This window comes from Aulonocara stuartgranti, assembly GCF_965226115.1.
Source record: "Aulonocara stuartgranti genome assembly, chromosome: 3".
NCBI classification, from domain to species: Eukaryota; Metazoa; Chordata; class Actinopteri; order Cichliformes; family Cichlidae; genus Aulonocara; species Aulonocara stuartgranti.
In genome coordinates, this window is record NC_138941.1 from 16,239,020 (window position 1) to 16,253,736 (window position 14,717).

The following is a 14,717-nucleotide window of genomic DNA, read 5'->3' on the forward strand; positions in this document are numbered from 1 at the left end:
CTCGTTTTTAATGTGACTGAGTACATTACAAAACTTTTCTTTTATTGTTGTAATTTTAATATGTTTGTCTGGAACAGGTCTCTCTTGTAAATGAGACATTGAGTCTCAATGAGCCGACCTGTATAAATAAAGCTTCAATTGAATCAAAAGACTTTTAGAACAGTTTGAAATTCGGACAAACCTGAGCAAGTGCAGTCATATTAATATCTTGATGACAAATGCTATTATTTTTCTGTAAAGCAAATTGACCTAAAAGTAAAGTAACCTTGATATGTCAGGATGTAGATGCCCCACCCAAAAACGTCATCCAGCCCTGAAACATCGGTACTGCTCAAAGCAGCATTGCTGTCCACACGTCCATCAGAGTGTTTCTTTGGACTTCATGGTGTTGCTGCTCCCAGTATTCTCTGAGACAACCTCTGAGGCCATCACAGAGCAGCTGTATTTGTACTGACATTACATTACACACAGGTGCACTCTATTTAGTCATTAGCACTCATCAGGCAATGTCTATGGGCACTGACTGCACTCAGACCAAAGGGGGCTGAATAATAATGCACATAACAATTCTCTTCACTCTGCTGACAAGAGATTCAACCCCCACTATGAGCACCTTCTAAAGAGCACCATTGAGAGTATCCTCACCAACTGCATCACTGTGTGGTATGACTCCTGCACTGGGTCCTGCAGGAAAACTATGACAACGGGTAGTGAGACCATTGGAGAGGATTGCAGGATCCTCTCTTGCCTCCCTCCCCAGGAGATCTACTGCGCCTGCCTCATTCGAAAGGTCCTCTTCATTACAGGTGACTCCACTCATCTCTTCAACAGCGTCTTCAGTTTGCTGCCATCAGGAAGGATACTGAAGAGACCTTTTGACCTTTACATTTTCGTTAATATCTTTAAAACAGAAGCAGCACAAACGACAATTTTAGCAGCACAAACCAGCACAAACGTAGCACAGTTGATTGACACCAGTTTTGTTTGATTTAATTAATGTGGGGGGGCTGGTTGACCTCTGGGGACCTCTAGAAATTTTCTTGAATATCTTTAAAATGATAGCAGCACAAACAAAAAATTTTACAGCACAAACGTAGCATAAATGTTTGATACCACTTTTGTTGGATTTGAAGAAGGTGGGGGGGGCACACTTCATGTCAGTCACGGGAAAAACCAGCAAAAGAACTCGAGCAGCCGGGCTACGTAAAAGGTGTAGGGGGGCGTGTTTGCGGTCACGTCCAGCGGGTGTGTGGGCGGGAGCGTTACACAGTCGCTCCACCTCAAGTCACTACTGCGCAGACTCTGGCTCCAAATTTGCAAGATGGCAGCCTCCACAAGCGGGATATTTTGGCTTCATTTTTGCACAATGGGAGGAGGCGGTGTCGCGTCGTCCATCTTTTCTATAGTCAATGATTTACTCCAATAATAACCCCGTCACGGCGAAACATGAAGCACAATCTAACTGGAGAACCGGGGACCCTCTCCCCCGACGTGTTTTTCTCCCTAATTCAAAGCTTTCTTTTAATGACATCGTTAACATTTCTCAACAAAAACACATGAACGTGTCACTGATAATTCAACAATAAAATCGCTTCATGTTGTGGCCATCACACAATGTTTTCCAAATTGATTCACGATCTGAAAGTGCGCATAAACGTACATAAACCTTGGTTGGGTTTATTATTTTATTTCACACGTAAAACACATTTATAGTTTTATCCACCATTCCTGTTAGTTTTGGCTGCGCTCGGTTCCAACCAATCAGACTGTCCCGAATTCGTATTTGAGGTGAGAGACAAACGACTGGAGGTCCATTGTACGTCAAAACAATGATTTTATTAAAGCACATATATGTGGGAAGCCGAGCACGATCACTCAAACAGCACCGATCTTCCCAGAACAATAAATGGGGTGTCATATATATAACATAGTTGATGACGAACATTATGCGTCAAAGCAGATAAATAACATGCATCAATTCCAGTAATTCCATATTCTAAAAAAGAACAGTTCCTTCCTCTGTTTCTCGCCACCGCCTGATGCTTCCTGTTATTTCACTTACTGCACTTCAGAACAGAACATGAGCATGCCGTTTACAAGCAAAACAAGTCTTTATACTGTGCATGTGTGCAGGCAGACTATGTGTCTTGACCTCAGTGCATGACCTCACTCGACAAACAAAGACATTTTAGAAGTATACTTCCTGACTCTGTTTGAGTCATCTGTTACCAGGCAAACTCCAATGCAGCAGGCTGCTGAACACACACAGGCCTTTATTCTATTCCTATATAATATGTGGTGAATTGTAAGAATGTACGCAATCCTGTCGTGGCTCCAGGTCACCTTAACTTCCTGTTGATCGGCCAGACGTCGCGCTGACCGAAGCTTCAGACCATTAATTAACTTGACCGAGCTTCAACTCTTTAATTAGCACAAAAATGCCATATGTGTATAACATGATTACAGTTGCACAGTGGCGTGCACAGACATTTTGGGGGGCAAGTGCTCCAGGGGGAAAAAAGGGCACTTTTTGCATATGTGGAAAACCAGCCACACATTAGCAGAAAACCACTGTTTCTGGAATGATCTCCCCTCAGTTTTTGGGTAAGGTATATCAGGCTGACATGGGCCCACATTGCAGCACATTGAAACGTATCTGTCATTGCGCTTTATTTTAAATGTATGGATGTGTGTTGGATCTGTTGGGTATTGTAAAGCTGCTAACTTTGACATTATGTGATCGATCTGTTCTTCCTCATTGTGGTCTTCAGAGAGCACTACATCAGTGTCTGTAGGCCTAACTGAACCTGTTGCTGCATTGGTCGCGGCTTCATCTGTTTCTATATCTCCCTCTTCTGCTATGCTGGTAGATGGCATAGAGCTGCTTCCCTGCTGTGACTGACTACAATCGAACAATAATAATAATAGTAGTATTATTATTTATCATAATAATAAGCTTAAACAGATAGTTTTAATAATAACCCATACTGCAAGTCTTGTAACATAGAAATAACTTTCGTAGGTACAAAATAATAGTTAGCTCAATGCCTGCTGATTAAGTTCATTAAAAACTAAGTGTGAACAGCTTTTAAGATTTTCCAATAGAATTAACTGCAAGGAGCAGGTTACATTAAAACATTAAAATAGAACCTGACTCTGCCCTTGACTCTGACCTTTCATCTTCATTTTCCTTTGCTTTCATCCAAGAGAGCAGAGAACTGCTTCCCTGGGCTGCCTGTTGTAGATCCCTTTCTTTCTCCTTTCTCAGCCTCTCTTTCCTAGGCATTATGCTTGCTGAAATTAGTAAATAAATAGACCAAAATGTATGAGAACGAATAAGACTGACTGTGGTCATTACAAGAACAGGGCAGAATGGTCGTTTTCACAGGCAATTGGGAACTGCCTATTTTTCCTTTAGCAAATTAATGTGTTAATGTTGCCAATATGTTACACCAAAAACAATTAACATGTCTAACCAGTGCTTCTCAAAACTTTTAACATGCACCACCCCCAACACCGTACCCTTCAAACTACCAATAACAACGTCACTGTTCTGTCACAATCAGGTTACAACACAGTGCGTAAATGTCTGCGAGCATCGCTGAGTCAGTAACAACCAGTTAGGCTAAAGACTGCATCTTTAGACAGTTGGACGGTGTTCTAACTTTCTCACAGGAGACACCTACTAAAGACAGTCAAAGACATTAATTTCAATCTTACCAAAGTAGGACAGTAGTTGACGTTAGTTATGGAAAGGCTAATCCACAAAAACGGAGAAACGTCCATAATTCTATTATTCATAATCATGTCAAGGTTTTAGGTTTTTCTGCAGTTCCATCTCTAAAAAGTGTGATGTCTTCCCGTCACTGACTTCAGTTTGAAAACTTTGTATTTATTCACAGATTTCCATGAGATCATCCTAAAATTTGTAACGAAAAATGGGCTCAAAAGAGCCCTCTGCCTAACGGCATGTAGCCTATAGCATAACGTGATATTTTCAATAGTGTATGCAAAAAGGTCGGAATTGATGGAGAGTGGGGTTGCCTAAATGGTTTAGGTTACATTTTAAATGTGTCGTTTTTTTGTTTATCCATATGGATGGATGGAGGGGGCAAGCTGGCAAAGTTTGTCATGTGCAGTTTCTGACAGGCTACTTCACAACAAAACAATTGCAGGTTGGTCTTAGAGGGCAAACAGAATAATTTCACTCGATTCATGGGTTACCTCACTGAAAATATTAATCAGCTGATATCAAACTTGAAATGTTTTCACAGAGCAGTCTGTGTACCAAGAGAACTACTTCTGCAAAAGTTTATTTAATGTTTCCTTTTGTAATGTATTCTCCTGTGTAAGTCACTTGCTTGGCCACCCAGCTACTGTTAGTACTGCTCTATTTTAGCAGTGCATCTTTTCTGTAATTAATTCAGTATTTTTAACCCTATTCTCGCAATTTACTCAATATTTACGACTGTAATCTCCATCCATCCATCCATCCATCTTCATCCGCTTTATCCGAGGCCGGGTCGTGGGGGCAGCAGCCTAAGCAAAGAGGCCCAGACCTCCCTCTCCCCAGCCACCTCCTCCAGCTTATCCGGGAGAACACCAAGGCGTTCCCAGGCCAGCCGAGAGATATAATCTCTCCAGCGTGTCCTGGGTCTGCCCCGGGGCCTCCTCCCGGTGGGACATGCCTGGAACACCTCACCCAGGAGGCGCCCAGGGGGCATCCTTGTCAGATGCCCGAACCACCTCAGCTGGCTCCTTTCGATGTGGAGCAGCAGCTGCTCTACTCTGAGCCCCTCCCGGATGGCCGAACTTCTCACCCTATCTCTAAGGGAGAGGCCAGCCACCCTTCGGAGGAAGCTCATTTCTGCCGCTTGTATCCGCGATCTCGTTCTTTCGGTCACTACCCACAGCTCGTGACCATAGGTGAGGGTAGGGACGTAGATCGACCGGTAAATTGAGAGCTTCGCTTTTACACTCAGCTCCCTCTTCACCACGACGGACCGGTGCAGCGTCCGCATTACTGCAGCTGCAGCCCCAATCCGTCTGTCGATCTCCGGCTCTCTTGTAATCTCTTAATTGAGACAAAACATTTCAAGATGGACTTTATCATACATTTACAGGTTTGGTCACCATAAATACTTTTTAACTATCTACAACAATAAAACAACAAAGATGTGAAACTTAAAGGTTTGTTATACATCCGTTTGCTTACATGAAAGACTGGCTGCATGTTTTTCTTTGTTGTTCTTGCAGGTTTCAAAACTACACGCCCTGGGCTACCAGCCAATTCTGTTTCTTGGACAGTTTGACCGTAAGGGCCGTATAGTAGGGGACGTGATCTCTCACATCGAACCAGCGGAAGGTGCTGCACGTGACATCCTCATGAAGATGAGGAAGCTTTATGAACACCTTCTGAGAAGTAAGATATGCTTTGTCCATTATCTGTAACCAGGTGTCCTTATCAGGTAGCCTATCCTAGCTGTCTTTGGGTGATACTCATGGTACACCCTAGATAAGTAGGCAGTTCACCACGAGGTACATAGAGACAAACAAGATGGTGAAGACGAGGATAGTTCAGAGTCACCAGCTATTCTATTCAACTCTACTCTATTCTGTTCTATTCTATTCAACTCTACTCTATTCTGTTCTGTTCTGTTCTATTATTCAGCCAAGGTTCAGACCAGTAACCTTCTTGCTGTGAGGTGACAGCTGCCCTACATGTCCTGTGGCTAACATGAAAATAGTGTTATATCTGCCTTATTACCTCCCCATGTGGTGTTCACATCACCAAAGCTAGCCATCGTGAACCTCTGCTGTTACCTGACTTAACAATTTTGTATTTGTGTGTGTGTGTGTGTATATTATGGTCTTTCACACTCATGTTTATACAAATGTAATTGTACAAATCTTCTCGAACACCACACCTGATACTTCTCTTTGAGACTTTCTAGTATAACAAGTACATATGTAAACATGTTACCAATATGAACACAAAGATTCTTATACACTTATATACTTCTTAAGAGGTCACCTGATTACCTCCCTGAGGTCGTTAGCATCACCACTGTACAGAACTCTGAAGTCACAGTACTAGGTTGAAGTGTCAAATGTTGTGCACTACAAATTCAGGAAAGTAGTGTCATCAGAGGATAAAAGTCATTAGCTCTCTGGATTTATAGTCACACTCATTAATTTATTAATGTACAATGTAGAAAAGCACTACAGATGTCACACTACCCCCGAGGGCACTTGTACTGAATGATTTGGGTCAGTGAGGGTGTGAGATGACTTACTTGATGCCAATATTTACAAGTTGTAACTTTAGTAAAAACCTAACTGAAAACATGCAAATCACTACTTATTATGTGTTTATGTGTCCTGTACATTTTCAACCCCTTTTAATGAATATTTAGTATTTAAAATTTTGCAGAATTACAAGTTTCACCTCCTGCTAAAAGTTCTCCACCAGCAGCTGGACCATCCTCTGCTGACAGTGTGGATGCTGGACCAGTCCCAGACCCAGAGGCTCTAAACCAGCAATTTATTCTTCATTTAGAGCCTGAACCAACATCTTCCTCTGTCAGCCTCCTGCATCCTCCTCTTCATCTCTGCTTCCTCCTGCATCCTCCTCTTCATCTCTGCTTCCTCCTGCATCCTCTTTGTCTGTTCTTCCTCCTGCATCCCCCTCTTCATCTCTGCTTCCTCCTGCATCCTCTTCTTCATCTCTGCTTTCTCCTGTATCTTCCTCTTCATCTCTGCTTCCTCCTGCATCCTCCTCTCCATCTCTGCTTCCTCCTGCATCCCCCTCTTCATCTCTGCTTCCTCCTGCATCCTCCTCTTCATCTCTGCTTCCTCCTGCATCCTCCTCTTCATCTCTGCTTCCTCCTGCATCCTCCTCTTCATCTCTGCTTCCTCCTGCATCCTCCTCTTCATCTCTGCTTCCTCCTGCATCTTCCTCTCCATCTCCACTTCCTGCATCTCCCTCGATTTCTACGGCGTACACCTCGGATGTCCCAACCAAAAAAAGGAAAAGGAAAGGTTAGACGTTATGTTATTGTAAATGTACAAAACACATGACAGGTTCGTTAAGTTTGATAAGATTTCTTTTTTCATTTTGTTTCATTCTTTCATTTTCTTCAGTTTTACAGACCTCATGTAAATATTTCCTTTGTTATTTTTCAGAATGCTGAAAACACCGTACACAGAAGATTTTCAAATATGAAGAGATAGTAGACAGGAGAGTTGTAAATGTAAGTAATTTAGCCTGCTGCTGTGCAGATTTGTTTGCATCTTTGGACTTCCCGGATTTGAACTGTGCCTGACTGACTATCCATAAGCTTTTGTATTTGATGAATCTTCACTAATTCAGCCACTGAGTCTGGATTTCGCTCCAAATAGGACATTAAATAGGAACATACCACCTGATACGACCTGGTCGAACTGCCTTCCTGATGTTTACGTTCTTTAAAGTCCTCCTGACATCATGCTCAGAAGGAGTGATTGATGTGGAGGTGCTCCTTCCCATTCAGTAACATCTGCTTCAGTTAGTTTTGCTTGTGAGCCACAATGTAAGCAGTGTTGCTTTGCTGACATGCACTCGATGCTGGCAGTACAAGCATTGTAGTGGTTCTTATGTTTTTGTAAACTAATTGTATAATATATTGAGCCATTCAATAGTACACAAATGTTTGTAGGCTCCTTTTTGTATGCAACTTGCATGTCTTTAATTGTTTGTTTATATCATGTTTTTCAGGAAAAAGAAGAAGTTAAAGTCAAGTGGAAGCCCTGCTCAACATGGTATGTAGTAACAGCTTTGTTGGACGGGAACAGACATTCATATTGTTGATAAATAGTTATCACCTCAATTTGAACTCATGTATTTGGACTAAAGTAAATTGGGAGCTTTTAGCTGTCAAGCTGCTCTTCTGTGAGGAGCTTGATAGCTGTCCACCTCCAAAGTCCATTATGAGTTTTGGAGGTGGACATGGTCAACACTTTTAAGAGTTGGCGTAAGACTTCACTTCTTTATAGAGCTTATAGTTAGGGCTGGTTCAGCTCAGCTCTTAGTTATGCTGTCATAGGACCAGACTGCTGGGGGTTAGTGTGTGTGTGGTTGTTGTTTGTTGTGTTTTTCTCCTGACAGTGGCAAAGTGTGGGATGACACATGGGAACCTGCGCAGTTTTACACACAGTAAACCAGGCACCACAGGTGGCAGAGACCGCACAGTTCACAGTTTGTAGTTCAGCATAAAAGTTCAAAATAAAATATTTACTGTACAATTCTAACCAGTGTCAGTCTCTGTTTCACTCTCTAACTGTGGCTTAAGTACATAAAACACTCATGAATCTGATCCATCAATAATATCTTCCCAGCACTCGATATCTCATAGTTTTACATATCAGCCAACATTATTGTCTACATGCTCATAAATATAGAAGTGACTTGGCTATTGTAACATATTGCAAGTTAAAGCAATACTGCACTGCACGTAAAGTAAGTAACATCTTGTATGAGGTGATTAGGGTCAGCAGTGCTGTGTATGGGAGCCTAAAGCAAAGCTAACTGCACCAGTACCAGCTTCACAACATGTTGTATATTATACGTTTCTACCTGTTTGTAATATGTCATCTGTCATGTTTAGATGCAGTGACAATTGCACATTTGGAGTCGTGGTCATATGTGGTTTTTATATACAGGGTATTATTTTTTTTCTTTTAATTGTCATTTTTTTCTATTATTCTTGTTTGTTTGCACATCATTATTGTGTGCATATTGCATATGTAACATTACTTTTATTGTTAATATTATTATTAGATACCAAAGATACAATTTGATTAATGGTTTTCCTGTCAAAATGTCAATAAAAATGCAATTACACGTGTAAACAATAGGATCAAAATACACTTTTAAAAAGTCTGTTGATCAAATACTGATTTTCAAAACATTCTAGAGGAAAATAGAGATAAAATAATCTGAATACTAACAGTGATCTTGGATGATGATGGAGGCTTGAATGGATTATTCCGTTTCAGTCAATAGGTTCATATCTATGACAATAATTTGATAAGTTTAACAGGTTGGTTCAGGCCTGGCAATACAGCAAATATTCACAAACTTTTGTTTTTGAAGAATGCTGATCTTTTTTGGGATGAAGCTATCTGGCAACATGACACAGCCCTTTAACCTCATCTGTATGTCTATCATGTGGCTGTGGTACTGGGTTTTGGTTTGATGCATATGCAGGTTACAGCTGGGGAATGGCAGTATGTTGTGGATTGATTTGGCATGTTCGACCACTGTTACACCAAACTCTCTCACTTATAACATGATCAAGGCCTCTTACCCAGTGTCATGGATTCTCTGTAGTTTTGGGGACACAGGGCCAAAGTCTGAGGCAGTAAGTCAGATCGAAGAAGGCCATGATTCTAAAATGGGAGTTTACTCGTGTCATTGTGTATATCCAGGAATATGTGCCTGAGGATAGTTGTCATGAAATCAATATTAAATCAAAGTATTCCTTAATGACCACAGCTGGCATGAGTTCTCCAAAGCTGCCTGCTGTCTCAGGATCTGTCTCCAAAAAGAACCAGGGAGCGCTAACATGTTATGTTCTAAACTGATGAAGAAAATGCACATTAAACATAGTATAAACTTACTGAGTGAAGTAATGTGAAGAGGATGCCTTTAGCTGCTATTGGGTTGGTTCCTTAATCAGTGCAATACAGAATCATTCATCTGGTTTGATGTAATGTCCTTCAAACACGTCAAAATGAGGCTCTGTAGTCTGTGTGGCCTCCACATGCCTGTATGACCTCACTACAACACCTGGGCATGCTCCTGATGAAGTGGCAGATGGTCTCCTGATGGATCTCCTCCCAGACTCCAGGACTAAAGCATCTGCCAACTCCTGGACAGTCTGTGGTGCAGTTGGTGGATGGAGTGAGACATGATGTCCCAGGTGTCCTCAAATGGATTCAGGTCTGGGGAACGGGCGGGCCAGTCCATCAATGCCTTCGTCTTGCAGGAACTGCTGACACACTCCAGCCACATGAGGTCTAGCGTTGTCTTGCATTAGGAGGAACCCAGGGCCACCCGCACCAGCATATAGTCTCACAAAGGGTCTGAGGATCTAATTTCAGCACCTAATGGCAGTCAGGCTACCTCTGCCGAGCACATGGAGGGCTGTGCGGTCCCCCAAAGAAATGCCACCCCACACCATTAGTGACTCACTGCCCAACCATCATGCTGGAGGATGTTTCAGGCAGCAGAAGGTTCTCCAATATGTCTCCAGACTCTGTCACAAGTACTTAGTGTGAACTTGCTTTCATCTGTGAAGAGCACAGGGCGCCAGTGGCAAAGTTGCCAAGCTTGGTGTTCTCTGGCAAATGCCAAACATCCTGCACGGTGTTGGGCTGTAAGCACAACCCCCACCTGTGGACGTCGGGCCCTCATACCACCCTCATGGAGTCAGTATCTGACCGTTTGAACAGACGTGCATATTTGTGGCCTGCTGGAGGTCATTTTGCACAGCTCTGGCCTTTCTTTCCTACCCCACAGTACCTTTCCTTATCTTTTGTTTCCTACTCTTTTACTTACTCTTTGATCACGGTTGTCTTTCTAGATAATTAATGTCATTTGTTCTGGGGCGAGTCACTGGCTCGGGTGCATTCTGGGACTGTCAGTTCACCAGTGTGCTGGCATGCTTCTTAACAAACACACCACTACAGCAAACATCTCAGTTGTACTTGTTGATTTCTTCAACAAAACACTGAACAAAAAATGTCCTTGTGAGTGTGCTGCCTGGTGCTTTTACATTTTGTGGTAATTTGAGCAGCCCAGAAAGCATCCCATGAATTAAATTATGTTATTGTATCTGAACATGTGCACTAGTCATTAAATTAGATGGGAAAGAATGATTCAGGGTAAACAACTGCACCAAGGGAATTACATTTTTCTTCTCAACATGTAAAATGTCTGTTGATAAGCAATTTCTGAAACAGACATTATAAAAATCACATTAAACAGATGTGATTAACTTTTTATTCTAGCAAACAAAACATCAACGATGACACAATCAGTCTTCATCAGAAGTGCTCAAATCACTCTCAGCAGCATCGTCTGGAACGTCCTCCTCCTCCTCCGAGTCCATTTCCAGGAGTGGTTGGTGGCTGAGGATTCTCTTGTACACGTCCTTTACTTTGAGCGTTTCAGCTTTCAGTTCACTTTGTTGTTTTAAACCAGGCTATGGAGTCCTTTCTGTGCATCCTCCGACATGCCAACAAGGGAGGCTGTAAAAACAACAAAACTATTAAATATAAGTAAAACAAACAAACAACCCTCACCTCATAAACACAAGGAGTTAGGATCATGTAATTAAACTTTTTTTTAAGGGAGAAGGCAGTGTTAGCTAGCAACCCAAATATAGGTAAAAGATCCAGTAAGACTTTAGCATCTGCTATTATTTTCAATCAATTCATCACCAAATGTATAAATAAATAAAAGATGTGCTTACAGTCTGAGGAGATTGTCCCCAACACCACAGATCGCATTCGCAACACTGTCCAGTGATGCTGCATCTCCCTGCAAAGGATCATCTCCTCCTCTCTCAGGCGCCTCACAGCCATCACCTTCTCAAAGACCTTTCTCTTTGTCCGGAGGTCAGCAGCAGCTGCAGTTTAACAACATCAGATGGGAAAACATAGCAGCATATTATGATTCAAGAACAAAACATTCAACTACTGCTCAGATACTGGGAGTTTGTTTAAAAAGGATATTTAGAAATCAAGAGCTTACGTTCACTTGTGCTCTGCCAGGGCCAAACGTCGGTCTGCATGAGGGCATCACTGGATACGATTTGCTTTGTTGGTTCAGCGAGCTTGTTGTAGTCGTCAACAGCAGCCGCCAAGCGTTTCTTCTCATCTAAGATGACCTTGTGAATTCTGTGTCGCCTCTTGTTGCTATCTGTAAATAATCATAAAAAGGAACACCTTCACATAATGCATATATTTACATTTTAATCTACACTCATCAATTTGTTTGCTAGAACAAATCACATCCAGCTCAAACAAACCTGGATCTGATTTTATTCTGTTTACAAAGTAGCTGTACGAGCTGTACAAACTGAGCATCAAACGGTCCATTTCAAAGAAACTGTGACACCATTTTGTGTGTAAAGACTTTGTGTTCGCACTCTGATGATGACGACAAGCTCCTCTACTCGTGCCTGCAACGCTCCAAGGCTGCCATCAGTTTGATCCGTTTCTAAGTGAGAGGAATATTAATCAGAACACAGGATGAGTAACAGTCACCAAACTACAGTGGACTCTGTAATCACTGACTTGATGATATTCATTATAAGACATCTGGAGCCTTCATGTGCTGCATTATCATGAGATAACAAGTATGTTGGTGTTCAGCTTTATAAAACCAACTAGTACGACATCACTTCAACCCAGGTCCAATCCAATTTGATCAAACGCAACGACTCTGCCATCAATTCTGCTTTTACAAGGCTTATTTTTCATTGTTTGTTGACACTGTCAGAAAGATCTTAAGTTCTTTAATGAGGCCATGGTGGGTCCTGTTGTTATACACGAGTGCATTATATTGAGACTCACCTTCAGCCCATTGCTGCACATCGGCCACCCATTGCTGCAGTGTGTCGTCATCCACAACCAGCTCATTTCTGATCGCATTCAGGCTCTCCACTTGTTCTCTAAGGATCCTTATGATCTAAGAATACATTAATAAATGTCATTCATATGGACATTTTTAGAGTACTGGTGTTTTCCCCCATTACCACACACATTAAAATGGGTGTTGAAAAAATGACCTTTAGATATCTCTGGCTCAAAGTGCGGCCCAGTTGTTCCACTTTCCTTTTGTTCCAGCCCAAAGCCAGGAGGCTCAGCATGTCTGTTCGCCCTGCATTTCAGTTAGTATACAAATGAGAATGAATGAGCAGGAGACTGAGTGGAATCTCACACAGACACACACCTGGTTTAGACATGTACTTCGTTGTGATGGGCGCCCTAGACAGGAAACTGTTTACTTGCTCCACCTCTTCTCCAACTGTAGAACCGGCCCCATCCTGAAACGCACCTCCCCATTTGATCTATAGAAAGGAGGTCACAATACATGACTGCTGACTTCATTCAACCTTATAACAAAATGTCTTAAACGTATCCAAGACTACAAGCTGCAGTATACCTCGCACATCCAAGTGTGAGCTACTCAAAATGAAGTACACATTAAGATAAAGTCAAGTAAATAGTATTACGACAACACCAAGAGAAAAACAAAATAAATATCCACCCATCCAAATATGTATCCACACACACACACGTATGAGTATATGGTTATGGCGTTAACGTCATTTTAACAAGATTAACGCTGACAGCACTGATATATATGTGTATCTTACATCATTTGTGTGTCTCTGGATGTATTTCACAAACTCAGTAACTTCCTTGAAAACTGGAGGTTGAACCCATACCCCCTCACCCTTGAAGAACGTTTATCATGGTTTAAGGATTTGTTTTTTATTCAGTGGTCAGACTGGAGAGCACTGCAGCGGGTGTTTAATGAGGTCGATAAGACTATCAAGAGAGACAAGGTCAACTCTTCTTATGAGAATATTAGGAAGCGTCTTGTTTATGATCAGCTCGCACATGGCCCGAAGATTGGTTTACCTTCTGCCATGTTCAGGCCAAAAATCATCAAAAACCCTGAGAACTGAAAAAAAAAAAAAAAATGGTAGGTTGTCTCTGTGTGAGAGACGTTGGCATTATACTCGATATTTTAAAAAAATGCAATGTGTGGATATCTTTTACAGACAACATCTGCCATATTGTGGACCGCTCAGAGTCTCCCCCTCCAGCACTGCTAATCCAGACCCCACCGACTCCTCCCCCCTCTCCAGGATGCTCACAGGACTCTGCAGGATCACACCCGTCTGAGGAAACGGAACTCAACATTAAACTCGCAACCTTCCACCTGCTGTCGACGGCACTGAATAAGTATGTGCAGGAGATATGTTATGGATGCCAATCCGGTCACCCCAGCCAGTTACAACACAGTTGCCTGTTTGAGCTGCCTGTGTTTTTCTTCGAGACCTACTATGATGAGGTGATGGAAAAGCTCCGGACGCCCCGATTCATCCCGGCCATCCGTCTGTTTGTTTGCTCATACAGCGTCAGTGAGGCTAAAGCACAAATCATCAGCACTGCAGAGCGTCTTCTGTGTGAACTGAGATCAGTGCCGCACATTGTTTGCACCACTGATGAGAATGTCGGATACCTGCTAAATACCAATCATCACACCCGCGGAGTTAAATCAGCGCTGCTCCACATGATTGGAAACTACTGGTCTGGGAGACACAAGATTTAATGTACATCTGTTATAAAAACCTTACTGTGCACTACACAGAAAATTAAATAAAAACGTATGCTAACACTTTTTTCTGGTCATTTGTATTTATGTTTGGTCAAAGTGATTATGGAAAACACGCTGAGAAAAATATATCACAACCCTGCACACCCAGGGGGTTTAGGAAGTGTAAAGAAGCTCCGTATCGCTGTCAGTGAGGCAACAGGCTTAAAGCCGTCATTACCTGACGTGGAGCGTTTTTAAAAGGAGATGACACATATACTCTTCATAAACCTGCAAGGATAGAGGATACAGAAATGCAAGGATACAGAAATAGAGTTTTGGT

General features: G+C 42.1%; 1 protein-coding gene and 1 long non-coding RNA gene across 2 annotated transcripts; both read right to left on the reverse strand.

The window, feature by feature from the left end:
- Positions 1 to 6,433: 6,433 nt before the first annotated feature.
- On the reverse strand, positions 6,434 to 9,705 carry LOC309702618 (uncharacterized protein). The gene is made up of 2 exons (XM_082527253.1): positions 9,646 to 9,705; positions 6,434 to 7,006 (listed from the first exon to the last, which is right to left on the reverse strand). The coding sequence occupies exon 2, from the start codon at positions 6,979 to 6,981 to the stop codon at positions 6,556 to 6,558; it is 426 nt and encodes a 141-aa protein (XP_082383379.1). The 5' UTR covers positions 6,982 to 7,006; positions 9,646 to 9,705; the 3' UTR covers positions 6,434 to 6,555.
- Positions 9,706 to 11,128: 1,423 nt separating this feature from the next.
- Positions 11,129 to 12,499, reverse strand: LOC309702636. The gene is made up of 4 exons (XR_014275656.1): positions 12,195 to 12,499; positions 11,798 to 11,965; positions 11,517 to 11,672; positions 11,129 to 11,292 (listed from the first exon to the last, which is right to left on the reverse strand). It is a non-coding gene; the product is annotated as an uncharacterized lncRNA (long non-coding RNA).
- Between the last annotated feature and the right edge of the window lie 2,218 nt (positions 12,500 to 14,717).

Coding starts and splice junctions, on each gene's coding strand:
- LOC309702618 (XM_082527253.1), bottom strand. CDS start 6,981: ATGCAGGAAGTGGAGATGGAGAGGAAGATGCAGGAGGAAGCAGAGATG.